Genomic DNA, 26,058 nt, shown 5'->3' on the forward strand with positions numbered 1-26,058 from the left:
AGGTTACAAGCGGTGTGCCACAAGGGTCTGTTCTGGGTCCTATTCTTTTTAATATGTTTGTGAGTGACATAGGGGAAGGTTTGGTAGGGAAGGTTTGCCTATTTGCCGATGACTCTAAAGTGTGCAATAGGATTGATATTCCTGGAGGCGTCTGTAATATGGTAAATGATTTAGCTTTACTAGATAAATGGTCAAAGCAATGGAAACTGCAGTTTAATGTTTCCAAATGTAAAATAATGCACTTGGGGAAAAGGAATCCTCAATCTGAGTATTGTATTGGCAGTTCTGTGTTAGCAAATACTTCAGAAGAAAAGGATTTAGGGGTAGTGATTTCTGATAGTCTCAAAATGGGTGAACAGTGCAGTCAGGCAGTAGGGAAAGCAAGCAGGATACTTGGCTGCATAGCTAGAGGTATAACAAGCAGGAAGAGGGAGATTATGATCCCGCTATATAGAATGCTGGTGAGACCACATTTGGAATACTGTGTTCAGTTCTGGAGACCTCACCTACAAAAAGATATTGACAAAATTGAACGGGTCCAAAGACGGGCTACAAGAATGGTGGAAGGTCTTAAGCATAAAACGTATCAGGAAAGACTTAATGAACTCAATATGTATAGTCTGGAGGACAGAAGGAAAAGGGGGGACATGATCGAAACATTTAAATATATTAAAGGGTTAAATAAGGTCCAGGAGGGAAGTGTTTTTAATAGGAAAGTGAACACAAGAACAAGGGGACACAATCTGAAGTTAGTTGGGGGAAAGATCAAAAGCAACATGAGAAAATATTATTTTACTGAAAGTGTAGTAGATCCTTGAAACAAACTTCCAGCAGACATGGTAGATAAATCCACAGTAACTGAATTTAAACATGCCTAGGATAAACATATATCCATCCTAAGATAAAATACAGAAAATAGTATAAGGGCAGACTAGATGGACCAGGAGGTCTTTTTCTGCCGTCAGACTTCTATGTTTCTATGTTTATATGATTGTTGTGGTGGTAAAAATAGGAGGAGGAGGTAAGCAGAGATGGCCAAATTGACTGCTTTGATCAAAGGAAAAACAAAATACAATTAATTTTTTCTCCACTTGGAAACTGCTTCTGGACTTTGTGCTTGAGGTGGAAAAAATGAAACATTGGTTTTGAGTTTTATTAATTAATAGATTTATTGTTATAGAAATGCATAGCTTATATTATTGCATGAAAGTAAAAAGTTGAGTTTTGATATTGTTATCTTGTTCTATTGCACTAAAGGGAGTTGAAAATCAAAGCATTTTCTTTCTTTTTAACCATTTGACCCTTCCCTTCCCCCGCTATTTTCCTACTATTTTCTTTCGTATTTTTAATTATATATAATAGATAGATAGATAGATAGATAGATAGATAGATAGATAGATAGATAGATAGATAGATAGATAGAAAGATAGATAGAAAGATAGAAAGACAGAAAGACAGAAAGACAGAAAGACAGAAAGACAGAAAGATAGAAACATAGAAACATAGAAGACTGGCGGCAGAAAAAGACCTCATGATCCATCTAGTCTGCCCTTATACTATTTCCTGTATTTTATCCTACAATGGATATATATTTATCCCAGGCATGTTTAAACTCAGTTACTGTGGATTTACCAACCACGTCTGCTGGAAGTTTGTTCCAAGGATCTACTACTCTTTCAGTAAAATAATATTTTCTCTCGTTGCTTTTGATCTTTCCCCCAACTAACTTCAGATTGTGTCCCCTTGTTCTTGTGTTCACTTTCCTATTAAAAACACTTCCCTCCTGGACCTTATTTAACCCTTTTACATATTTAAATGTTTCGATCATGTCCCCCCTTTTCCTTCTATCCTCCAGACTATACAGATTGAGTTCATTAAGTCTTTCCTGATACGTTTTATGCTTAAAACCTTCCACCATTCTTGTAGCCCGTCTTTGGACCCGTTCAATTTTGTCAATATCTTTTTGTAGGTGAGGTCTCCAGAACTGAACACAGTATTCCAAATGTGGTCTCACCAGCGCTCTATATAAGGGGATCACAATCTCCCTCTTCCTGCTTGTTATACCTTTAGCTATGCAGCCAAGCATCCTACTTGCTTTTCCTACTGCCTGACCACAGTGCTCACCCATTTTGAGACTGTCAGAAATCACTACCCCTAAATCCTTCTCTTCTGAAGTTTTTGCTAACACTTTATAGATAATAAAGCATGCTGATAGATCTAATTCTACATGTAGAATTAGATACATTAGTTAGTAGAATAAGATCTACCAAACAGTGAATAAACAAAAATAAAATTGGATTGTCCGAATATGTTGCTTTTCAAAATTCCCTACCTAGTATATATAACATAAAGAGATTTATTTTATAAATATATAAATATGAGTTTTGTTTTCAAATAAGGCAGCCAGATTTTGACTGCTAAGGTTCAAAGGAAAACTAGACATTACCAAAGAGGTACAGAAAACATTTTTCTGCTATCATGCAGTGATCCAAGGTTTTCTAGCTCAAATCTAACAGCCCAGTCACAGCAAGCCAAAACCCCACACCTTACTATTAGCATAAATCATAAACACCAATCCCACATCAGCTTCATAGAGTAAAGCTATTTGGGAATACTCAACACTTACTAACTGATTAGATTAAATAACTTAATAACTTAATAACTGATTAGATTAAACATGTTGTACATGTTTCTACAACATGTTTAATCTAATCAGTTATTAACCCACTTAGAGCTTATTTCTGGTTGTTATAACAGCACACAATCATACTTTAATTATGTAATTGTATGTAATTCTTGGCATGCTATACCCATTTTCTCATAGAGCATCCTGGCTTTACATATGCTGTCACATCAGGAGGTTACAAGCAATACATCACTGGAAACTTGTCCATTGGCTAGTTCGATGTCAAATTCAATTTCATTGAGGGCCGCAACAGGGTTGTGTTTGACCTTGGGGTGGGGTGGGGCTGCTGGGTGTGGCCAGAGTGGGCGTGGCCAGTTAGCTCCATTTTCACTGCCAGAGGCAGAGGCTCCATTTTCACTGGCCGGTCCTTCGCTGTTACCAGGGCGGCCCCAAGGGCCAGATTTAAGCACCCCGCAGGCCAAATCCTTGAGTTTGACACTAACAGGCTAGGTTGATAGTATTATTATTTTATTATTATTATTATTTATTGGATTTGTATGCCGCCCCTCTCCGTAGGAGGCATAGTTTGCCTACTGGAGCTGGTCAGTAAGTGGGAACTATCCTCTGTCTTGTAGTGAGCTCTCTCATACTAAGGTTTTCTTTTTAGCAGCTTTCATTCCAGTTCATTTTCTTGTAACTCTAGTTTAACCGTGTGCATGACTCAGTATGTTCTGCATTAAATTTAACTATTTTCAGATGTTCCTCTATCACACTATCCACTCTCCCATCTCTGCAGTAACTGAGTCAGGCAGGACTAGGGAACAGGGCCATTGGTTTTCCTTTCCCTTCTTAGTTGTGACTGCAGCTAATTTGATTCAAAGCCTCAGTTCTCTGGTTTTCATCTACTTTCATTTCAACATCATCAGTTCCTCACATAAATGCTTTGTATTTGCTCCTCTCCAGGTAGGTAGGTCTATTACCTGATCAGGGAGACCAATAGCAGTCATTCAAAGCATCGGTAGCCTTTTGTCCATTTTTTGCATCAGGTGACATTTTAAACCAGATCAATTATAATTAAATGCATTTAATCTATATGACATTGTAGGCGATGAAGGGAGTGTCAATCTGTTGGTAGTACAGCAAAAAGGAGTGTATGACATCTGAAAACAAATGTATTGTGGCAGGAAATGCATGTGTTCTGAGATAGCGTCATTCTGAACATTAGGGCAAAGAATTTATAATGGCCATTGTGATTTCATTGTAGACCTAGAATTAAGACTATGCTTTATAGCAGGGTTCTCTAACCTTGGCAACTTTTAAGACTTGTGGACTTCAATTCCCAGAATTCCTCAGCTGGCTGAGGAATTCTGGGAATTGAAGTTCACAAGTCTTAAACTTGCCGAGGTTGGATACCCCTGCCTTATAGGCTACCGCTGGGTGAGATCATCCAAGGGCATGGGGTGAGGTATCATCAATATGCGGATGATACCCAGTTGTACATCTCCACCCCATGTCCAGTCAGCGAAGCAGTGGAAGTGATGTGCCGGTGCCTGGAGGCTGTTGGGGACTGGATGGGTGTCAACAAACTCAAACTCAATCCAGACAAGACGGAGTGGCTGTGGGTGTTGCCTCCCAAGGACAATTCCATCTGTCCATCCATTACCCTGGGGGGGGGAAACTACTGACCCCCTCAGAGAGGGTGCGCAACTTGGGCGTCCTCCTCGACCCACAGCTGACATTGGAACATCATCTTTCGGCTGTGGCGAGGAGGGCGTTTGCCCAGGTTCGCCTGGTGCACCAGTTGCGGCCCTATTTGGACAGGGAGTCATTACTCACAGTCACTCATGCCCTTATCACCTCGAGGTTCGATTACTGCAACGCTCTCTACATGGGGCTACCTTTGAAAAGTGTTCGGAAACTTCAGATCGTGCAGAACGCAGCCGCGAGAGCCATCGTGGGGCTTCCCAGATTCGCCCACGTTTCTACAACACTCCGTGGCCTGCATTGGCTGCCGATCAGTTTCCGGTCACAATTCAAAGTGTTGGTCATGACCTTTAAAGCCCTACATGACATTGGACCAGAATACCTCCGGAACCGCCTACTACCGCATGAATCCCAGCGGCCAATAAGGTCCCACAGAGTCGGCCTTCTCCGGGTCCCGTTGACTAAACAATGTCGTCTGGCGGGCCCCAGGGGAAGAGCCTTCTCTGTGGCGGCCCCGGCCCTCTGGAATCAACTCCCCCCGGAGATTAGAACTGCTCCCACCCTCCTTGTCTTCCATAAACTACTTAAGACCCATCTATACCGCCAGGCATGGGGGATTTGAGACACCTTTCCCCCAGGCTTATTATAATTTATGTTTGGTATGTATGTGTTGTTTGGTTTTTTAAATTGATAGGGTTTTTAGTTTTTTCTTAATATTAGATTTGTGCCTGTACAATATTGTTTTATCGCTTGTTGTGAGCCGCCCCGAGTCTTCGGAGAGGGGCGGCATACAAATCTAATAAATTATTATTATTATTATTATTATTATTATTATTATTATTATTACCAGAGGTTTATGTTTACATCATTAGATCAGAGCTGAAATAAAAACAAACATTAAATACAATAAAAATACAGATGTATGAACTATAGATGGTCCTCAACTTACAACAATTTGTTTAGTGACAGTTCAAAGGTACAGTGGCACTGAAAAAAATGAGTTATGGCCATTTTTCACACTTAACAATTATTGCCGATCATGGTCACATGATCAAAATTCAAATTCTTGGCAGCTGGCTTGTTTTTATGACACTTGCAGTGACCTGGGCTCATGTGATCAACTTTTGTGGCCATCTGACAAGCACAGTCAATGGGGATGCCAAATTCACTTAATCATGTTACTAATTTCACAAATGTAGTGATTCACGGTGACAAGAATAGTTGTAAAATGGGGCAAAACCTATTTAACAAAGTTTTCACTTAGCAACATAAATTCTGGGCTCAGCTGTGCTGGTGAATCAAGAAGTACCTGTAATAATGTAGTACAGTACAGTGATGGCGAACCTATGGCACGGGTGTCACAGGTGGCATGCAAAGCCATATCTGCTGGCACATGACAAGTTGCCCTAGCTCAGCTGCAATGTGCATGTGTGGGCTGGCCAGCTGATTTTTGACTCACACAGAGGTTCTGGGAGGGCGTTTTTGGCTTCCAGAGAGCCTCTGGGGGATGGCGTTTTTACCCTCCCCCGGCTCTACGGAAGCCTTTGGAGTCTGGAGAGGATGAAACAAGAATGTACTGGGCCCACCAGAAATTGGGAAACAGGCCATTTACGGCCTCCAGAGGGCCTCGGGGGGGGGGGGGAAGCTGTTTTTGTCCTCACCAGGCATTGAATTATGAGTGTAGGCACTTGTGCATGTGCGATAGTGCATGGACATGCTTTTTTGGAACCGAAGGGAAAAAAGGTTCTCCATCACTGATATAAGTACATAAGTACAGTATAGTGTAAGAACCCAGAATAGCCCCTAACCTAGTCCTCCCCACAAAATTGCGTCCTTATTCTAGTAGCCATTGAAAGAAACAATCATCAATGGAATGACCCTTGAAATGTTTATTTTTTGAATATACCTGGCATAAAATAAAATGGATTTTCTTAGTATAGATGTTAGTAATTTTTGGCAGGCTTCACAGCAGTATAAAATTTCAAAGCACAATAATATGTTTGGTAGACTTGACTTCTTGTTTGCTGTATATACCAGCCATCAAAGCAGGGGAATTCCAGAATATCGTTCCTCCAGATTTGTGAATGAAATATGTCTGTTTTAAGTAAAAGCAACTGACATAAGAGCTGATTGAAAAGAACTGTCTTCAGTGTTGGCAGTACTACTGCGAATTGTACTTCACCTGATAGAGAAAAGCAGACAGCAGCCAAACATAACAAGCCCTTTGGCTTATAGAAAAGCTCCGGAACAATTGTGGCAGGGATATAAAGTAATTAAGGCTTCTCTAAAGATGTACATCTTCTCAGTAAGAGCTTCAGGTCAAGCATCCATGCCAGGCTTTCTGCAGTACAAGCAAAACATGGATTGTTTGGACTTGATTTATGTGAACCCTGTCAATGTAGGTTATGATTTGTGTTTGATTCTGTTTGTTAAGCTCAAACCAGAGCTTAGCAAAAAATATATAGCCAGTGCTACTCCAAAACTAGACTGGAGCTAATTGAAGTTTAAATGAAGAATCCATTCTCCAGATGTTGCTGAATTTCCAGTATCCCTTACTCTTAATTTTATTTATTTATTGTATTTTATTTATTGTATTTATATGCGTTTATTATTGTATTTATATGTATTTATTTTATTGTATTTTGTTGCCTAGACTATTTTAAGCTGTAATTCAGCAACATCTGGAAGGCCACATATTGCCTACCTCTGAGTTAAGTTATTTTAAAAGAATTTGAGGAGAAAAAAAGGCAAGAGAACTATCATAGGTTATATTATTTTATAAAGATGTATATTTTGTCATGATTGGGATACCTTCTTTGGCCTTAAATGTTTTATCAAGTTCTCAACATATAACTTCTACATTATCTGAATAGCATATAGGGTGATGTTATATTTTTGGGGAGCCTTTAAGAATGGTAGCTGCTGTCATGTTATATTCCATAAGGATGTAACTGATGGAGTAAAAGCGTGATTTGAATCCCAAATGATTATATATAATGTATTATAGCAACCTCCCAGATGTGTTGGACTATTACTTTCAGAATTTCCTACCGGCTTGGCCATTGACTATGCTGCTGGGAATTGTAGTCCTTCGCACTTCGTAGACACCTAATGCTGTAATAAATATGTAACAATACTTTAATTATTTATGAAGTATAATTTCAGTTTAATTGGATTGATGTTGTTTTTACCTAGGGCCCAAATTTTGCTTTTCTATTAATCTAATAAATAAATAAATAAATAAATAAATCTGCTGAGCTATTTAGTTAGGTCAAATCATTTTTATACGACTATTCCTTATTTCAGTGTTTCCCAACCTTTTTTGAGCCGCGGCACATTATTCATATTTTCAAAATCCTGGGGAACACTGAAAGGGGGGCGGGGGTGGGGCGGGGGGGGCGGGCTATAGAAAAGTTTGGACAAAAAACCCCTCTCTCTTCCTCCCTTTCGCTCTATTTCTCCCTCTTTCTCTCTTTTCCTTCCTTCCCTTCTTTCTCTCTCTCCATACCTCTCTCTTTCTTTCTTCCTCTCTTTTTTGCTCTCTTTCTCTCTCCCTCCTTCCCTTCCTCTATGTCTTTCTCTCTCCCTTGCTCTCTCTCTCTCTCTGTCTCTCTTGCTATCTCTTTCTTGCTTTTTTCTCTCTCTCTTGCTCTCTCTCTCTTTCACTGTCTTGCTATATGTCTCTTTCTTTCTCTTTGCCTCTCTTGCTATCTCTCTTTCTTTCTCTCTTTCTCTCTCTCTGTCTCTCTTGCTATGTCTCTCTTTCTTTCTCTTTCTCTTTCTCTTTCTCTCTATCTCTGTGCCTCTCTTGCTAAGTCTCTCTTTTTCTCTTGCTATGTCTCTCTTTCTTTTTCTCTCTCTCTGCCTCTCTTGCTATGTCTCTCTTTCTCTCTCTTTCTCTATCTCTCTTTCTCTGCCTCTCTTGCTATGTCTCTCTTTCTCTCTCTCTCTGCCTCTCTTATATGTCTCTCTTTCTTTCTCTCTCTCTCTCAGCTGACTGCAAGCGGGAGCCCTGATGGCGGCAGCTGGACGTGCTGCTGGACACCGTATATGCCAGGCCCGCAGCGCCAGCATGTACGATGTCCATCAACACGTCCAACCGCCACCGTCAGGGCTCCCGCTTGCAGTCAGCTGAGAGAGAGAGAGAGAGCACTCCCTCTCGCCGCCGCCATCTCCCCGCGACTGCCTGCGTCCGCTGCGTCCGCCCCCCCCCCCCCGCTCCCATCACCAGTGCCCTCCCACCGGGCCACAAAGGACACTTGCCGTCGACGCCAGAGAAGCTCCAGCTGGGCGGGGCGCTGCCGGTACTTCCGTCCTGGGGCTCCCGCTCGCAGCTGTCAACCGGCTCCTGCTCGATGCCACGGTTTTCGGCGCTCTCCTGCTGGGCCCCAAAGAAGGAAGGCGGGAAAAAGGCGCGAAGAATGGAGCTCTCCTTCTTCCTGCCTTCCTTCTTTGGGGCCCAGCAGGAGAGCGCCGAAAACCGCGGCATCGAGCAGGAGCCGGGGGACAGTTGCGAGCGGGAGCCCCAGGACGGAAGTACCAGCAGCGCCCCGCCCAGCTGGAGCTTGGCGGCACACCTGGCCATGTCTCGTGGCACACTAGTGTGCCGCGGCACACCGGTTGGGAAACGCTGCCTTATTTTATTGAGAAAGAATATTTTATTAGTTGCAAATAAAAATATGGCTTTTAAAAAATAAAAGCTAGTTTTACGAAGGAGCTGTTTTGATCCTCAGCAAATCTGTATGGAAAATGTTTTTCTTTCATAAGCATATTTTAAATCATAATAAGTTCAGGTTCAAAAGTTTACCTCAAATCACCTCTTTTCTTCTTTGTTTTTGTTTTAGTAAATCCCTCTTTTTCAGCAAAAGCTGAAAGGGCTTGTCAAGAAATAATATGAATATTGTTCCTTGTTAACTCTAAGACATGTGTTAAGTATGTCATGCAGTAGCAAGAATCCAAAACAGCATTCCCAGTGAGTGGGTTCAAGAAAAAAATGATAGTTAAAAAAATATGAAGAAATTATGATTTAGTTAAAAAAATTAAGCCTCGGTTTCTGTAAGATATTTCTACATATTCATATGGACACAGATACAGGACAAAATAAGTTAATGTATAATTTGTAGAATTTATAATATGATAACTAAACACAAAAGAGAAGGTAGAACTTTTATTAGAATGCTGACCAGGCTTTCTTGAAATTGTCATCTTGTCACATTTAAAGAAACTGTGACAGCAGATAGTTGTACACTTGGTTCTTTTAGGAGAATAAAGCAGATCAAATTCTTAACTCTGTGGAATGTAGGTACTGCCTCATAATCTAGCTAGAAAACTAAGTCGTATATCTTAGTTGCATAATGAATCAAAAACTATATGATATCTTGTTGAAAATGAATTCCTCAAAATAAAGGATGATAAAAATTAGGCATACCTTTTCCTAGTATGTTAATTTTCCTGTTTTCATAACACAAGAACAATGCCCCCACTATTTTCTGACTTGAGTTTTTAGGATAATAATTGACAATATCTATGTATCATGTACCATGTATTCCTATTAATGTACAGTATGTATTTTTGATACATTTCTTCTTCCGTTTGTATCTTGTAACACACCTTATATTTAATTCATGATTTTTTCTCCACCACATCAGATTAGAGATAACTTTATGACATCCTTTAAATTACACATCAGTTGTCAAAATAGGAATTGTCTGAAACAAAAATAGCATCCTAGGCAAAACATTCATTTTAATTACAGAACCTCTGTCCAAAAATGACAAGCTATAACATATCTTTACATATTTTAACATCTCTTATCCCATCTTAACATATCTATACATATCTTAACATAAGATATATCTTTACATATCTTAACATATCTTAACCCATCTTAACATATCTTTTTAACTTCACTCCATGTCTTAATGTAATAATTTTGAAATAACATAAAATTTATATTTGTCAAATGAATACCCAAATATTTCACATTTTTCTCAATCTCAAAACTGTTTTATTCATCAATTCTATTTAATGTTTTATATTTGTTAACATTGTTATCTTCTGTTTGTTAATCTTTAAATTAGCTAATGCACCAAATTCCTTTAGTTTTCCCATTAATAATTTTTAGTCCCTTTAAGACATCTTCTAAAGCCTGGATTAAATTATGTGCAAAAGTTGTCAACTTGTTTCTTTTTTAAATTTTTCTCCCACAATCTTTTCATCCTTTCTTATGTCTCTATTCAGAATTTCAAATACTGAAATAAACAGGCAATCCTTTCTTGTATCTTAAAGCAGGCAATAAGCAGGCAATCCTTTCTTGTATCTTAAAGGGTTTTGTGAGATCTCCATTAACAATAATTGTGAAGTATAGATAAACTTTACCCATTTTTATAAAATTGCCTCAAAAATTCAAATCCCCAAAACTTTAAACAGAAAAGTCCAATTCAGATTATCAAAAGCTTTCTCTACACCTAAACAAATGCAATTGTGTAGAAACAATTTCATTCAAATATTTTAGAATGTCCAACACAGTTCTAACATCATTTGTTATAATGTCTTTTAAGAAAAAACAAATAAATTCTGTAACAATGTTTCATTTAATCTTCATCTAGAAGAAGTAGATTTCCTTTTATAAACTAAAGTCAAAAGGATATGATCTGGAAAAATCTTTGATATAATCTATGCCATAAATTATAGTATATGCTATAAATTAATGATCAATTTTTTTGAAATCCAAATCATATCTATTCTGGAGAAGGATACATGTTTTTCTGAAAAGTAGGTATAATCTCTAGAATTAATTTTTTTCTATACATTGTTCAGAAGATTTAAAAAAATATTCATAAAACATATCTCCATGAGTTTTTGTAAAAAGTCACTTTGTCCACATAAATGGGGCATACATTTTCAGTATTATAGTTTTAGCCCCTTGAAATTCAACTTCCATTCCAACAAATCTATTGTGATATCTATTTTAAATCTTCAAGATACTTTTAACAAATTAAAGAAAAATTATGCTATTCATATCAGTATTTTAAAGTGTTCAGTACATTATTTAGTCTACTTTTGTGAACTGCGATTGATTTGTTTTGGCCGGATTGCTTGGAATAGGCCAGTTTACTGTGAACTCTAGTCTTGCTTTTTGTAGCTTAATCGTTTGATGTTCCTTTTAAGAGTATTACGTTTAGAAAACATAATATTTACTAACTGCACACGAAAGTTGTTTTTTTAAAGAAAATTTTGAGTGAGTAATGGCTGGCTAATTCTAAGCCATAGTATAAATTGATTATGTGCAATGACTTCAGCTGGATTCTGGTCCATATTTTGAACTCAAACCATCTTGATTGCCTTGAGGAATAACTTATACAGGGAAACAAATGGAGAACAGGGTGAAGATTGAATGCAGCTCAATTATTTTTACTGGATCTCTTAATAGCTCTGAATATCATCACATTTAATACATTTTGGAAAGGTCTTCTGAATAAGGAATTCAAATCACTCTCTATGGATTTAGTTCTTTCAACAAGTCGGTTGTAGAAAATAATGTTGTGAGTTTCTACATTAACCCCATGTTAGTTAGGCTGCAAAAACTCTCAGTACATTTCTATGGGAGAGTGATAGATAGATAGATAGATAGATAGATAGATAGATAGATAGATAGATAGATAGATAGATAGATAGATAGATAATCAAATGTTAAGCCAAAATATAATGAAAATCTGTTATATGTAGATAGTAATCTACAAAGGTAAGAGTGTGCAGTATTTAATAGTATGTATGACTAGAAAAAAGAAACTTTTTTTTTTAAAGAGCATATGGAAAAATGCTGTGAAGGAATTTTTGGGGACAGTTGTATGGGTGGAAAGGTTGTTCTCAAAGGAAAAAAGGTATACAGTACTTCATTGTATTTTGACAATATCAGATTTTTTTTAGATGACTTTCTTCCCAGAAAGCTAATTTGGATGTGACAATTAGATAAGTAATATGGACCGATATTAGGAAATCAATAATTTTCTCTTGAGTGTGGAGTACCAGCAGTCTAAATGGTAGAAAATCTAGTTAAAGAGCATCAGAGGTTTTTAGTATCACTAAACATTATTGTACAAAATAAAGTTTCTGTTGTATCTTGTAGCAATATTGGATTGGATAGGCTATTTATCTGTTGTTCATTAAGTAATATTAGACTGTTAGTACCACAATAGAAATGGACCTTAGATGAAAAGAAATATCATGTTAAAACAATGTATTATTGGAATGGAAGCACTTTTTAAAGGTAGATTATTTTTTGTTACATCTATGTACAAAAACCTCCATTTAGTCATTTAAATACAGTTATTCTTTGAAATAGTTGGTAAAAGCTCTGTAATTTTAGTGTTTGCATTTCTTGTCCAGTATCATGCTGCTTTGTCTGCAATTTCGTATTAATTCAAGCAAAATATGGTCTTCTCTAGACAATAGATTTCCTTTGACTTCAGTATAAAAATTGTCCAGAGTTTGGTGCAGTAAGGTCATATTCCAAGTGGAAGAGGGTGCAAATTATTTTCAGAATCAAGGCTCTTGCACAATTATTATTATTATTATTATTATTATTATTATTATTATTATTATTATTATTATTATTTATTATTTATTAGATTTGTATGCCGCCCCTCTCCGTAGACTCGGGGCGGCTCACAACAGTGATAAAAACAATACATAATGACAAATCTAATAATTAGAGTCTAAAATAACAGTATTACATTTAGAAAGTCTAAAAGCAAGAAACCCCAATATATAAAAAGCATGCATACACATATCATGCACAAAGCTACATAGGCAGGGGAGATGTCTCAGTTCCCCCATGCTTGATGACAGAGGTGGGTTTTAAGGAGTTTATGAAAGGCAAGGAGGGTGGGGACAGTCCTAATCTCTGGAGGGAGCTGATTCCAGAGGGTCGGAGCAGCCACAGAGAAGGCTCTTCCCTTGGGTCCCGCCAGACGACATTGTTTAGTCGACAGGACCCGGAGAAGACCAACTCTGTGGGACCTAACCAGCCACTGGGATTTGTGTGGCAGAAGGCAGTCTTGCAGATATCCTGGTCCGGTGCCATGAAGAGCTTTATAATAATATTTGGCCCAGACAAATGTGCCAGTTTTGCAAATGCAGCAGGCAAGATTGTAAGAGAAGATGGGCTATAACTCATGCCATTAGACATCTGGCACCTCAGCAATACAACTAATTATAAGTACCGCCAAATTTGCCATAGAAATTCCAATGGACAACTCTTGCAATCCTTTGATAGTATTATTAACACTTTTAAGTGTTTTTACTTCCACCACTAATATGATCACATATAGTTTCATCCTTAGTGGCATGCAATTTTCATTTGACATTGTTGGAATTACTTTGACTTTGGCTCTGATGCCATTGTTTGAAGGGTTTGTTCTAAGCTGTTCTGATTGTTTCCTTAGTTTCTTTTTCAGGTGCTCCAGATTTCAAATATGTTAGATTTTGATATATGATTATTCAGTATTGTCCATATAGTGGCCATGGGCTAGTTTATTTTTTAAAATATTAATCATCTAAGAATGAGTTCCTTCTTGTATTCTATTTTAGTTTATGTGTTGTCAGAAGTCTCTCCCTCCTTCCCTTCCACCCTTCTTTCCTTCCTTCCGTCTTTATTGATTGTCTCATCTCAAAGCAACTCTGGGTGTATAACAAGGTAAAAAGTATCAAAAGCATAAAATATAAGTATTTCTAATATTTATATACAGTGGTACCTCATGATACGAACCCCTCGCCATACGAACAACCCGAGATACGAACCCGGGGTTCGGATATTTTTTGCCTCTTCTTACGAACGTTTTCTGTCTTACGAACCCGCCCCCGCCGCCCGGCTGTCACTTTTTGAAACAGCCGGAGGGGCTTCCTAGCATCCTCCTGAACCTGAACGCCAAACCCGAACTTCTGGGTTCGGCGTTCGGGAAGCCGCCGAGAAGCCCCCCGGCTGTTTCAAAAGATGACAGCCGGGCGGCAGGGCTTCTCGGCGGCCTCCCGAACGCCAAACTCGGAAGTTCAGCAAAAGTTCGGTTTCAGGTGGCAGCCGAGAAACCCCGCTGCCCAGCTGTCACCTTTTGAAACAGCCGGGGGGCTTCCCAGCATCCTCCTGAACCCGAACGCCAAACCTGAACTTCTGGGTTCGGCGTTCAGGAGGCCGCCGAGAAGCCCCCCAGCTGTTTCAAAAGGTGACAGCCAGGCGGCGGGGCTTCTCAGCGGCCACCCGAACCCGAACTTTTGCTGAACTTCTGGGTTTGGCATTGGGAGAACCCTGAGAAGCGCCCGGCTGTTTCAATTGAAACAGTCGGGCGGCGGTTTTTTGGGGTTTTTTTTCATTGCACGCATTAATTCATTTTTCATTGTTCCCTATGGGAAACAATGTTTCGCCTTACGAACTTTTCACCTTACGAACCTCCCCTGGGAACCAATTAGGTTCGTAAGACGAGGTATTACTGTACTTGTATAAGCACAGTATATAATATATGGTCATTAGTTCCCTTATTTTTCAATCAAGATTATCCCATTTTGCTTGGAACCAATCAGTTATACTTGCAATATATCTAATTGCTGGGACCGCCAAAACATTTACTGCTTTAAAAATACTTTCATCATTTAATTTAGATTTTAAGCATTTTAGACTTCATTGTACTCTAAATCAATAGCTTCTATTGCGGTACTTATAATTAGTTGTATTGCTGAGGTGCCAGATGTCTAATGGCATGAGTTGTAGCCCATCTTCTCTTACAATCTTGCCTGCTGCAATTGCAAAACTGGCACATTTGTCTGGGCCAAATATTATTGTCCTGTCTTCAGTAAAAATATGGATAATGACGAACAGAAACTCAGTTTCAGATTTTGATTTACAAAGTAGCTTTAGGTTATCCGCATAAAACAAAAATGATTCCCCCCCCCCCCGCTGTGAGTTAGTATCCACAATTGATTTTGTTCAAGTTGCTGCTGTTGCCACTGGTGCTGCTGCTGATAATGATTTAGGAGCTCATCCTATCTGTACTGACATGCTGTGGCACTGATGAATTGTAGCTGAATTTCAACAAAATGTCTACTGAATTGTTGATAATGGTTATTCCCTTTGGCATGCTTTAATTAGATCTCTTCCTGGAAGGAACAAAATAATTGCAAAAGATAAGTAAAAATAGCAAAGATAAATTGTAATTTTTCTCAAGAATTATTTTCCTCAAATACTGTATTAAGAACTGTGTGACTTTTAATGAACAGACTTAAATATTAAGAAAAATACTGTCTACTGTAACAATAGCAATAGCACTTAGACCTATATACTGCTTCATAGTGCTTTTACCACCCTCTCTAAGCAGTTTTCAAAGTCAACTTACTGCCCCAATAATCTGACTCCTTATTTTACTGACCTCGGAGAAGGATGGAAGACTGATCTGTTTAGGAATGGGAATGCACAGTTAGCTTGCAATACTGCATTCTCCCGTGCACTGCTTGGAGAGTCCAAGCATGGGTTATCATTCATCTGATTGGCCAGGGACTGAGTTATAATTTCTTTGGCCATGCCTCTTTCTCCAGCCAAGCTCCAGTTTTTTTCAACTCAGTCAGCCTAGAGGAACAAATTGAGTTGCTGCTCATTATTGTCATTGATTCATTGTGTTAAATTGAAGAAAATTACTTTTTGGCTGGGAAAAATGCCTACTGCATTTTTGCGAGGTTTTCTGTCTCTGCGTCCAGTGTAGTGCTGAGATCGCCTTGTAGCCACCATTGCCACATATTAATTTAAGAGGTCTGGCTCGATAGGAAAACTACAGTGCAGCAAATCCATTTTTGAGGACATCGGCTGGCTGCTTGGAACTTCGGATTTCAGCAATGCTGTGTTGATCGGCTCACTGATAAGCAGTCATTTTGTGGGTGACTTTTACCTGCAGTTCCTATCAACTTGAAGCCCAGGAGGGGCATGGTGAGATTTCTAAAGAGCTTTTGGCCTAAATAGCCCTTTCAAAGACAGAGGCTTTGGTCAGAGATCTCCCAGCCTTGTTCCACGCAAGCTGCCCTATTGCCGACTTGCAGACGTGAGGCATAAGTGTTTGGAATCTTATGTGACCGTATTGTCGTTTTGCCCCAAAACACTACTACAGCTGATTGCTCTTGCCCAGATCTGGGATCCCAGGTCATAGGCCTGGCACTATCTCTAATTGTCATGAGGCGCAGTGAGTACTACTCATCCCTATCAGGTATAAAATCCCCTGCTTGCGGTTGTAAGCTGGAAGATTGATTCACATTATTGGAGCAGCACCTATTATGGCTGAGCGAAGGGATTCTATTAGCAGTAGCTCTGCTGATTCTTTCCACTCTCAATGGATGGATGAATGTTCCCAGCCTAAAAGGGCTAGAAAGGCTTCTACCAGGTCCAAATCCTCTCATTCCAAATCCAGATCATCTGCTTCTGATAAGGATGCCCTTAGAATACAAAGGGCTTTGGAGAAGCCATCCATCTCTGGACTTGTTCCCCAGAATGCACAACCTCTGTGAAATTCCTGTTTCCTCACTCCACCAGCAGAGGGGATAGGCTTGCTGTTTACCTGCATCAACACTTATGGCTGATGACCCAAGGATTGGGTCTCATAAAGAGTAAAAAGAATGATGCTACCAATTCAATTAAGCTTCCTTGATACAATCAGCAAACTTCATGCAAGATGGAAACATGCATACATTTATGGATTTTTGGAAATTCCAGAACTGGTTGGAGCATACTTAAAGAAGAGCAAGCTGGATTTGGGGAAGGACAATTCACTATCAACCAGTGATTAGTGCTCCACATCCAATTGAAAAAATATGACCTCCCTTTATGCTATCTTCATACACTTCAAAGCAGCTTTGATACCATATCACAAACCAAACCTCTGTGACATGAACTTTCACTCCCAAAAACTAGCTAGAAATCATATTTCAGTTTTACACTATATGGATGATGTAGCTGTACTCAGGAACATCTGTTGGCCTTAAAAGAGCATGAAGAGCATGAATACAATCTTGCTGTTTCAAATATCTGGGAGTTGTCCTATATTCTGCCAAGAGTAGGAATCCCCATGGTGACTGCATCACTGAAAATGCTCAAAGAAGTTCCTATACCATCCTTAAATTCCTCAAAACAAGACTATATTCCTGCAGCACTCAAATTATTTCAAGCCAAGCCAATAGTGAAATGTCTCAATTATGTCCATCTTGTCTCCTTCTCCAACTTTACACCATTAGAACTTGTTCAGTCCACATTTCTAAGCCTCTTCAAGCCCCCATAGGCTTGAAGATATTGCCACCTTCAGATTAGAGAGAGGCCTCATGAAAGTAGAGTGTAGATGCCATACTCAACTATTGTCTTAGATTGTCTTTTTTCCTCTAAGCCCCATCCTGTTAACAAGGACAAAGACAGTGGCAACTAATCAGGCCAAAGCAGCGGTGGGTTCTAACTTACTTCGCTGCCAGTTCGCTGCCTCCCGGGGCGCATGTGCATGAGTCTTCGGAGAGGGGCAGCATACAAATCTAATTAATAATAATAATGCTGATGATGATGCTGATGATGATGCAACGACTCTGGCATAAGCCAGTGAAAGTGGTCCCCGTGGTACTTGGCATGCTGGGCGCAGTGCCAAAGGATCTCAGCGGACATTTGAAAACCATCGGAATTGACAAAATCTCCATCTGTCAATTGCAAAAGGCCACTTTACTGGGATCGGCAAACATAATTCACCGCTACAGCACGCAGTCCTAGGTGCTTGGGAAGCGCCCGACTGGCGATGGAATACGAAATCCAGCATAGTGATCTCGTTTGCTGTGTTGTACTGATAATAATAATAATAATAATAATAATAATAATAATAATAATAATAACAAGAAGAAGAAGAAGAACAACAACAACAACAACAACAATAATTGTTGTTGTTATTGTTATTGTTATTATTGCAGACTGCTGAAAATTCTCATTTTTTTTTAAAAAGCCCAAAACAAGACGGCAGTGCATGAACAGTGCCAGAAAATCAGCTTCTGCACATGCACAGAAGAAAAAATCAGCAAAAAATCCCCCCCATTTTTTTCCCAAAAGAAATCCCCACCCCAAAAAACATGGCAGCATCCAAAAACTGACACTAATAGATCTAGCTCCGTGATGTCACCAGTGGCTTGCTATCGGTTCTATAAGAACCGGTGTGATTTGGAAGGAACCCACCTCTGGGTCAAAGCTCTAATTAAACAATGTATTGCAGACACAGACTGGCTGTTGTAACCAGGTGCCCAATCTTTATTACCAGTGACCCACTTGCCTCCCAAGGACAATTCCATCCGTCCATCCATCACTCTGGGGAGGGGAATTACTGACCCCCTCAGAGAGGGTCCGCAACTTGGGCATCCTCTTCGATCCACAGCTCACATTAGAGAACCATCTTTCAGCTGTGGCGAGGGGGGGCGTTTGCCCAGGTTCGCCTGGTGCACCAGTTGCGGCCCTATTTAGACCGGGACTCACTGCTCACAGTCACTCACGCCCTCATCACCTCGAGGCTCGACTACTGTAACATTCTCTACATGGGGCTACCTTTGAAAAGTGTTCGGAAACTTCAGGTCGTGCAGAATGCAGCTGCGAGAGCAATCATGGGCTTTCCCAAATATGCCCATGTTACACCAACACTCCGCAGTCTGCATTGGTTTCCGATCAGTTTCCGGTCACAATTCAAAGTGTTGGTTATGACCTATAAAGCCCTTCATGGCACCGGACCAGACTATCTCAGGGACCGCCTTCTGCTGCACGAATCCCAGCGAACAGTTAGGTCCCACAGAGTGGGTCTTCTCCGGGTTCCGTCAACTAAACAATGTCACTTGGCGGGACCCAGGGGAAGAGCCTTCTCTGTGGTGGCCCCGGCCCTCTGGAACCAACTCCCCCCAGAGATTAGAATTGCTCCCACCCTCCTTGCCTTTCGTAAGCTTCTTAAAACCCACCTTTGCCGCCAGGCATGGGGGAACTGAGATACTCTTTCCCCCTTAGGCCTTTACAATTTTATGCATGGTGTGTCTGTCTGTATGTTTGGTTTTACAATAAGGGTTTTTAACTGTTTTAATTTTGGATTGTCATATGCTGTTTTACTACTGTTGTTAGCTGCTCCGAGTCTACGGAGAGGGGCGGCATACAAATCCAATCAAATCAAATCAATCAAAGACGCAGTGGCCCTGTGACTCTGGACATGAGGATGCAATAGAACTAAGGCCTGTTACAGAGACATCAGGACCAGATTCATTTAACTATTGCTCAATCTATTTTCAGGGCTCACAGGACAATTCTCCTCCTCCATGCTGCTTTTTCTCTACAAGGAAAAACAGCACCTAGAATAGATCACAAGGTGACTTGTGCCACAAATCAGTTTGGACTCCTAAACTTGTAATCATAAAGTGTTTTGTATCATAATATATTTAATTTGCATTACTTTTTATGTACATTTATTGTTTTTACCATTCTTTCAGATTCTTTTTGGACTTTCTTTAGTTTTATACCATATTTTTCGGAGTATAAGACGCACTGGAGTATAAGACGTACCTTAATCTTGGAGGGAGGAAAATAGGGGGGAAACACTACCTACCAGGTATTCATCTGGCTAACGTCCTTAGTCTGGTCTGCTTCAGCACATTATTTTAACCCCTAGTTAGAACGGAAAAAACCTATTTGGGAGGGAGTAGCAATGAAAACAAGCCTGCAAAGGCTTAGGGCTGGGAAAAAACTTCTTCAGAGGGAGTAGTAATGAAAAAATCCTGCAAGTCAGGAAGATTGTTAGAACCTCGTTAGGGCTGAAAAAAACCTTTTTTGGAGGGAGTAGCAATGAAAACAAGCCTGCAAACACTTAGGGATGAAAAAAACCTCTTCAGAAGGAGTAGGTATGAAAAAATCCTGCAAGTCAGGAAGATTGTTAGAACCTCATTAGGGCTGAAAAAACCTTTTTTGGAGGGAGTAGTGATGAAAACAAGCCTGCAAACACTTAGGGATGAAAAAAAACCTTCTTCAGAAGGAGTAGGTATGAAAAAATCCTGCAAGTCAGGAAGATTGTTAGAACCTCATTAGGGCTGAAAAAACATTTTTTTAGGGAGTAGTGATGAAAACAAGCCTGCAAACACTTAGGGATGAAAAAAAACCTTCTTCAGAAGGAGTAGGAATGAAAAAATCCTGCAAGCCAGGAAGTTTGTTAGAACCTCGTTCGGGCTGAAAAAAACTTTTTTCAGAGGGATTAGCAATGAAAACAAGCCTGCAAGCCGCGAGGAGCCGAGAAGATCATTAGCACTTAGGGCTGGGAGAAGAAGCTTCAAAAAAGCCACTTTGGGAGTATAAGACATACCCAAATTTTCAGCTTCTTATATGAGGGGGAAAGATGCATCTTATACTCTGAAAAATACGGTAATTTAATCATGGCTGTATTTGTAACTTTATTTTTGCATTTTGTATTGTTTATGCCTTTACATTCCTTTATCCCACCCTCCCAAAGTTGGACCGTAATAAAGGTTGATTTAATTTCCATCTGTAGCAACTATTGCTTCATCACTTTTGCTCCTGTTCATTGAAATAGGTATTGTATTTGTTCCTGGAAAATACAATTTAACATTGGAAAAAGTCAATATTTAGCTTTATATATGAAGCTGAATATTTAGCTGAAGTCATAATGATGAATGAAATGCAGGGTGTTTTAACATTCAATATCAGCTATATACACTTAGATCACAGTGTTAACACCTAGCAACTGCTTGTAAAAGTCTCTTCAGTTTCCCTATGCTGGGAAAGATTGAGGTCAAAAGAAGAAGGGAATGGCAGAGAATGAGGTGGCTGGATGGAGTCACTGAATCATTGGACTCTGGGGATGGTAGAGAACAGGAAGGCCTGGGGGAATGTTGTCCAACTAAACAATAACAAAATTGGAATGCTAAAAGAAATGTAGAAATGTTGTTTGGCGGGCCCCAGGGGAAGAGCCTTCTCTGTGGTGGCCCCGGCCCTCTGGAATCAACTCCCCCCAGAGATTAGAACGGCCCCCACCCTCCTTGTCTTTCGCAAATTACTCAAGACCCACCTTTGTCGCCAGGCATGGGGGAGTTAGGATATTCCTTCCCCAAGGCCATTACAAGTTATGTATGTTTGTGTGTATGTTTGGTTTTTATAATAAGGGTTTTTAGTTGTTTTATTAAATTGGATTGTTACATGTTGTTTTTTATCATTGTTGTTAGTCGCCCCGAGTCTGCGGAGAGGAGCGGCATACAAATCCAATTAATAATAATAATAATAATAATAATAATAATAATAATAATAATAATAGAATTTTATTTTGTTTACACTTATAGATATAGATTGGCATCGTCACTTTTTGTCCTGGTGTTCTTTACTAAAAGTTGCATATAAAAAATAGTTTTATAAGGGAAAAGCGAAATAAAAATTAGAAAAGCCTGTTGAGAAAAATGGTACATGAACAGTTTTTGTCCAAAAACACTTGCTTAACGAAATAAATTTTGCACAGTAACTTTTTCTTAACAAAAAATAATGACATAATTGGTCAGAAAATGCTTAGAACTGAACTTTGCAAAATGGGTAGGATTTGTCCATTTCTTATCTGCAATATTGTTGAATCACCACCTTCAGTTGAAATCCTGGTGTACATGTCAGAAGCTAAGAATAAAATGAAAGCTAGAATATGTACATCCACATGGAGCGACTGTTCCAAGAATCTGTGGAAAAAAAATATAAAATAAAATAAAGGGTCCCGGCAGCTGCGTCAGAAGATTTGTTCAGACCAGGGTGCCAGGAGATTTGAGACAGATGTTTTCAGACATGCGGCATGCCTGAATCATTTCCAGGGGACGGGCTACAAATAGTGACTTAATAAGTGTAGAATCAGGAAAAGTATGCAGGGGAGAAAGACGCAAGAGTTTATTCACCCTCTAGGTGAATACTTAGTCATCTTACATTACATCTGCGTGCTGGGATTGGCTTTTGAAGCTGTCAGATCCTTGGTATTGCTCTTTGACTGTGAATAAAGTGCAGCATTGTGATTTCTAATCCCACTCCAGTGACTTGATTTTAAATGTGGATTTGGAGTGAATCCCGGCATCCTGTTTGCTAAGCTTTCTACTCCTGTTTCAGAGGCATCACTGGATGTTGAGGAGAGAACGCTGCCGGCTGCCCCTGTTCCATTTAGAACTTGCTGCTTTTCACAACTTTCTTCACCTGTAAATCATTGGAAAGAACTCAATGGCTACCAAAGTGATCTATTTGTTTTTCTTTTTTTCTTTGCCTCTGCTCCCAGTGGGGAATCACACAGGACGCATCAAGGTGGTTTTTACACCCAGCATTTGTAAAGTGACTTGTAAAAAAGGCACCTGTCAAAACAGCTGTGAGAAAGGAAATACAACAACGCTGATTAGTGAAAACGGGCATGCTGCTGACACCTTGACAGCTCCCAACTTCCGAGTAGGTAAGTTTGGTGAATCCTTATTTGCTCTTGTTAATCCTGTTGGATTTAGCTGTTCATGCACTTGGGATTTTTCCTGAAGAACCTATCATATGTTCTCTGTAAGCCAGACTGTTAGGTATCTTCTTCATTGCTCTTAATATTTCTTCTAAAGGGCAAAAAAAAGACTAGAATTACTCAAAATCTGCTTATGATTATGTGCACAGTATGGCAGTACTATACTTTTCTATGAACCCACACATTTTCCTATGAACCCACAAGATTGTATAGAGCAGTGGCAAAACTGAAGAATAATAACACTCTTTGAGTTTAGTTTAATGTTCAATGTTTGGGTAAGTAAGTGTAAAAACTCATTGGTGTTAAATGAAACATTCCTGAAAAACACTGTCTGGGAACTGTTTAACTCTGTATTCCTATGAATGAAATGGGCAGCAACTTAAAACCATGTGCTTTGAATGCACCGTGACCACTACAGATATTATATGTCAGATATCCAGATAAAATGAATATTTAAAATGTTATGAAAGGTATTCTTACAATAAATGAACTTGGTCTGCTTCCAAATAGAACATTCAAACAGTATATCTGTCATATTTTAGACAACTAGTTTTCAAAAGATGATTGATATTTATGTCCTGTATGATTTCCCACCTGTAAATCAATTGACCTGGATTTATAAAATCCAGTTGATTTCAGTGGAGATTCATATCAATTTGTAATGCTAGGAATGATACCAAGCAGAATGCCATATATTTTAATGTTTTATTGCACAAACCTCACATCTTTGTTGCGAATTCAGGAAATTTTATTATATTGTCCTTGTTAGTTGCTTTTTGATTCTCTTTTCAAATAGAATAATGTTATTCCTGTGCAGAATATAAGGCAGATTAGGTCAAAATACTATAAAGAAAGGCAATGAGAGAGATAGTCTCATTGCTTTTCTTTATAGTAAGTTGAACTTTGCCTTAAAATATTCTCAGTACCTCTAACATCATGGGTGGTATGCAATGCTTCAGTCTGAAGAGGCATCCAAGAGTGAACACTTGTTACATATAAAATACTATGGGCTGGCTGGCTAGTCCTATCATTAAATTATGGTGAACAAAATTAAGCTTATATATCTTTTTCTCTGACATTGAACCTCACTGAGCTTCAATTTAGCAATCAAGTGTGGTTGCTAAATAGAACACATAGTTTCCCCAACTACTGGGGAACCTTTGGTTTGGCAAAAAACAAAATTGGGGACCATGGTTTACATATTGCTTTCAGATTAGATTGTGGTTTGGCATTATAATCACATTTTAGGGCAGTGGTTCTTAAATGGGGGTAACGGAGCAATTTTTAATTGCTTGTTTGTGAATTGAGAATCCAGTTTGGGATTCTTGCTGCCAAGATGTTTGTGTAAAACAACAGCATCTGTGTGTTTGTGGCTGCAGCAAGTGGGTGTGTAGGGATTATGATATTTGAGCTTAGGAAAATAGATGGGTCCAATAGTTGAAGAACCATCTAAACATTTTCCAGTAACATCAGATTTGGCTTGACATTACATACGAATGGGATCTGTGCGTGAAAATAGCATGTAAACTACGTCAGTAACATACCTGGTGTGGATTCAGACTCTAAAGTATGTGGTAGTATATGAAGTGTTGAAAAAAATGGAGATTTTTTTTTGAATGCGTGCTCCTAAGAAACTCAGTAGCTATGATTATTGTTGAATTTAAATGTATTCATTTGTTTTAAAGGACATGTATAAAATAGCATAAAATATAAGTTTCTTCAGAATGTCTATTTTTAAATAGGTAGGAAGAAATAATGATAAGAAATTATCCATTTATTTTATACATCTATTAATAATTGAATGAAAACATTGAACAAAGAATGTTTTTTGTAAACGATTAAGTTTTATTATTTTTAATTATTTTCAATGTCCTTCAACATCAATTTTCAGATGGAAAAGCAGAACTGAAGTAACTGATATTTTTTTTTAAATGATATTTTACACTTATTTCATTGTACTACACTACAAATTTTAAAAACAGTGAAACTATTAGCTTTCTTAAAAAGAAAGCAGCAGTAAGTAGTATAAACAGATATGGGTACAATTTTGTGTTAAACCATGACTGAAATAAAGATTAAAATTGGGATGGGGAGAAAAACACATGGCTTTATAAGCTAGAAGTAGGGCTGCCTTGTTTGCAAGTTTTAGAAGCAAAAAAACCCCTGTAGATGATTGAGGACTGGGATGGACAAAATCCAGCTGTAGTAGCTATGAAAACAAAGGGTCTTTAGTCTACAGTGAAAGCATCTGCAGCTTTCAGAATCCATCTGAGCATCTGGAGTATTAATTGAAATGTAGGCTTTCAATCCCATTCCTAGTTCTAGATGGCTCAATTCTGTTATTAATTCTCAAGAGCTAATAAGAGCCTAACCTTAAAACCACAGCATTTATTATGACATGTTGTCATAATGAGTGATCCCATTTGGTCAGATTATTAATCATCTCATTGGAAATGTATATAAAATATAAATACAAATTTTGAAAAAATATTTATTTAAAAAAATTAAAAAGAAATCAGTAGGTATATTGTGGTGAATTCCAAAATACCAGTAATATCCTTGTGGTCATTCTTTTGATACTAACAATCTTTACACAATGAGTAGAATTTTGTAACTCAATAATAATATTTCTGTGTGATACATTTAACTTTCCCATTACAGTAGTTTATGAAAACCCATTGGGTGACTTTAGGCCAATCTCTCTCTGACAATCCAATTTCTATTCAGTTTGACAGCGTATGCTGTTTTGAGCTCTTGATAAGATTGTTAGGTTTTTGAATTTAACAAAAAAATAATTGAAACAACAGAGAAACAACAACGGAACTTTCCATTTTGCATTAACAGGAATGTGTATCATTATTTCCAAGCTTTGCCATCAGTGCTCATCTGGCCATTTTTCATGGCATTTTGCATGTGGCAAGTAACAATAGCCATGCATTATTAAAATAAAAATAAGAATACTTTTACTTACTTTGGTGTGCATACTGCATATTTAAAGACCTTGGTATACTAATAACAAAGGATTTAAGTGCCAAAGCCCACTGCAACAATATAGTCAAGAAGACTTCAAGAGTTGTAAACCTAATCCTACATAGCTTCTGCTCTGGCAATCTCACACTACTTACCAGAGCTTACAAAACTTTTGCCAGACCCATCCTCGACTACAGCTCATCTGTTTGG

At 38.8% G+C, this 26,058-nt stretch overlaps 1 protein-coding gene across 2 annotated transcripts in view; it reads left to right on the plus strand.

Moving 5' to 3' along the window:
• Positions 1-26,058, plus strand: part of LTBP1 (latent transforming growth factor beta binding protein 1) — a 262,417-nt gene that overhangs the window by 94,000 nt on the left and 142,359 nt on the right. For both annotated transcript variants that reach the window (XM_070734142.1, XM_070734143.1), the window contains exon 5: positions 22,657-22,824. In XM_070734142.1, coding sequence (XP_070590243.1) covers positions 22,657-22,824 — 168 coding nt within the window. The remainder of the gene's footprint in view (positions 1-22,656; positions 22,825-26,058) is intronic.

The sequence above is a fragment of the Erythrolamprus reginae genome, chromosome 1, assembly GCF_031021105.1.
Source record: "Erythrolamprus reginae isolate rEryReg1 chromosome 1, rEryReg1.hap1, whole genome shotgun sequence".
NCBI lineage: Eukaryota > Metazoa > Chordata > Lepidosauria > Squamata > Dipsadidae > Erythrolamprus > Erythrolamprus reginae.